Source organism: Triticum dicoccoides, chromosome 6A (genome assembly GCF_002162155.2).
Source record: "Triticum dicoccoides isolate Atlit2015 ecotype Zavitan chromosome 6A, WEW_v2.0, whole genome shotgun sequence".
In the NCBI taxonomy this organism is placed as follows: Eukaryota; Viridiplantae; Streptophyta; class Magnoliopsida; order Poales; family Poaceae; genus Triticum; species Triticum dicoccoides.
The window spans coordinates 192,863,902-192,866,937 of NC_041390.1; the positions used below are offsets into that span (position 1 = coordinate 192,863,902).

Below are 3,036 nucleotides of genomic sequence, written 5' to 3' on the forward strand. Positions count from 1 at the left end.
AAAGATTTGATTTTAATATTTTCCTCCAATATTTCAATTATCTTGGAGAAGTCATATTATCTCCTCTCATATATTTTGATATGAAATATTTTCGGAGAGAAAAATAATGAAAACCAAAATCCTCGTTTCATAATTTGATAAAGTCAAATTTGAAAACCGGGAAAAATCCCCAACTCTCTCCGAGGGTCCTTGAGTTGCTTAGGATTTCAAGGATCGCGAGACGGAATGCAAATAAAATATGATATGCATGGATGACTATGTATAACATTCCAAATTGAAAATTTGGGATGTTACATTTTGGCACCTCATTCTAAGGCGTCGAAGTCCATTCGGTCTTCCATCTTTGACCGTGAAGGTATGTTGGCACGTATTGACGAGGCGATCTTCAAGAAAAAGCTTTCCGGCTTGCTAGCCTCCTTGAGGTAGCTAGCCCTGGGTCTGGCAAGGTGATTGCTTGCCTCCTAGCGAAGGAGGCTTCTACGAGCAAAATCAAGGAGGTGAAGAAGGCACTTCAGAGCATAGACAAGAAAAGGGGCGCCATTGGTAAGGCATCCGCGGCTGCTTAATGGATAATACTCGGTCTCTTCGACCACCATCTCCGATTGACTCGTCTCAGTACATTTGGTGGTGTTCGTTGTCTTCAACCATGATTTTGTTGGGGGTTTCTTACTGACGTAGAAGTAAGAGGGATTGTGGTTGTCGCGTGTTATTTATATTTGTCGGGTTGACTATGGGGTCATGAAGTATCTTTCTTAGTGAGTTGTCCGAATGTGATCTATTTGTATCGGTCTTTATCCTGTTTTCCATTAATTAATCGGGCAATTATCTTCTTAATTATTAATCGATGTGGCAGTTATTTACCCTCCGTTTTGTTTCTTTTAGCAAAAACGTTTTTCTAAAGCCAGCAACCACAAAGCAATTTCATCAGATGATTTTATACTGTGTATGTTTGTATAGATCTCCTTGTTTAATCGTCGTTATTGCTGGCATAGTAGTGATAACTGATATCTACTTACTCTGGTACAGGAACAAGCGTGGTGGTCACCACGAGAAGCTCGGACCTCCTCCGTGTGGTGATGCCAGCCTCCTCCGTCATGTCCAACCCCGCCGCGTCCACGTCTGCAGGCAGCTCCAGGTCGAAGTGGAACAGCAGCGCGGCGAGCGCGAGCTCGATGTGCGCCAGCCCGAACGTCATCCCCGGGCACATCCTCCGCCCTGCTCCGAACGGTATGAACTCGAAGTCTGTGCCCTTGAAGTCCCTCCCGGCGCCGCCTTGCTCCTGGTCAAACCTCTCCGGCAGAAACTCCTCCGGCGCGTCCCAGTGCGCGGGGTCCCTGGCGATCGCCCACGAGTTCACGAGCACCGTGGCGCCCGGGGGCACGTCGTACCCTAGCACCTGGCACGGGCTCCTGCACTGGCGGAGCGTCAGCAGCGGGCCCGGCACGTGCAGCCGGAGAGACTCCTTCACGACCATGTGTACGTAGTGGAGGCTGCCGAGGACGTCCTCCGTCACCCTGCGGTGGGCAGCCAGTGCTCGCCGGACCTCCTCCTGCGCCTTATGCCGAACCCTCGGGTTCCGCATCAGCTCCGCCATTACCCACTGCAGCGCCGTCGTTGCCGTCTCGCTGCCCGCGGCGAACATGTCCTGCACGTGAGAGAAACAGAGTAGCTAAAGATTAGTAATTCCGTGGCGCGCATGCATGGCGTGGCGTGGAGATCGCAGCTAGATTGTCGCGCCGGATCACCGGAAGACCTTACAATCATAACGAATTTTATGTTCTCGGTGGTCAGCGGGTGCTGGGAGCCCACTTCTTCCTGGAGTCCGAGGAGCACGTCGACCAGGTCTTCGTCTTCGGCCTCTCCCTCGCCGGCGGCTTTACTCTCCCGGTGCTCCTGGATGACGGCGTCCATGATCTGCAGCATCTCGCGGCGGCAGCGCTTGATCCGGCCGGGCTCGCGGCTGACGAGCATGGCGAGGCGCGATGACGGAAACAGGTCCGGCAGGCTCAGCCCGGGCCTCATGCGGAACATGTCCTCGAACAGCTTCAGGCACGCGTCGCAGCCCTTGAACGGCCTGCTGCCGATGATGGCGCGCACGGTGGAGTCCGCGATGTACGCCGCGATAATCCCTGTCAGGTTCACCGGCCGACGCTCGGACGGCGACGGCGAGGACGAGGCGACGGCGCGCAGGAGGCGGCCGGGCTCGTCCTGGCGGACGGGGCGGAAGTAGTGGACGCGGCGGGCGCTGAGGAGCTCCTGGGTGCAGATCTTGCGGAGCTGGCGCCACGCGTCGCCGAAGGGCGCGAAGACGAGGCCCTCGGAGCCCTGGAACCAGAGGCGCGACATGGGTCCGACGGGCCAAGACGCGAAGGCCGGGTCGTGGGTCTTGAGGATCTCGCGCGCCGCGTCCGGGGACGAGGCCACCACGGCCGTCACCTCGCCGAAACGGAGCAGCATCAGTGGGCCGTGGCGCCGCGCCAGGTCGCGCAACGCTTGGTGCGGGATCGCGCCCGCGAGGTGGTGCAGGTGGCCGATCACCGGCAGCGCCCACGGCCCTGGCGGGAGCCGCGCGACGCCGGACGACTCGGGCGGCGTCAATCTTCTTGAGGCGAAGAGAATGAGGGGTATGATGGCAAGGAGAGGCACGAACAGCAGCAGGTGGAGCGGGACGTCGGCGTCCATGGCAGCTCGATGGCTGGTGCGCGGGAGGAGCAACAGTTCCCAAAGATACAAGCTGTATCAGCGTGCAGTAGTGTCAATCCTTGTCCGATCTTTTTTTTTTGCGAATCTGGTATGCATAATGCATCACACAATTGTTATGCATCCCAGATCTGTGGCTTTATGCAGCTCACGTCAAACACGTTTAAAGGGTTGTCAAAGTTTATTGCAGTTGAGCGGTTTATCAAATGATCTACTAGAATCTTTTGCAGTTTTATTAAAGTACATCTAGATGTGTCATAAATATTATATATCTAAGTTTTATGTCACTAATCGTATGTAGATATTCATGTGGAAATTTCTTTTTGCCTTTTTCTT

At 54.6% G+C, this 3,036-nt stretch overlaps 1 protein-coding gene across 1 annotated transcript; it reads right to left on the minus strand.

Annotated features, from left to right (window-relative positions):
- Positions 1–963: 963 nt before the first annotated feature.
- Positions 964–2,788, minus strand: LOC119318996 (premnaspirodiene oxygenase-like). Its single transcript, XM_037593525.1, has 2 exons — positions 1,759–2,788; positions 964–1,645 (listed from the first exon to the last, which is right to left on the minus strand). Exons 1-2 carry the CDS (start codon positions 2,680–2,682, stop codon positions 1,013–1,015), a joined length of 1,557 nt encoding a protein of 518 aa, XP_037449422.1. The 5' UTR covers positions 2,683–2,788; the 3' UTR covers positions 964–1,012.
- Positions 2,789–3,036: the final 248 nt, after the last annotated feature.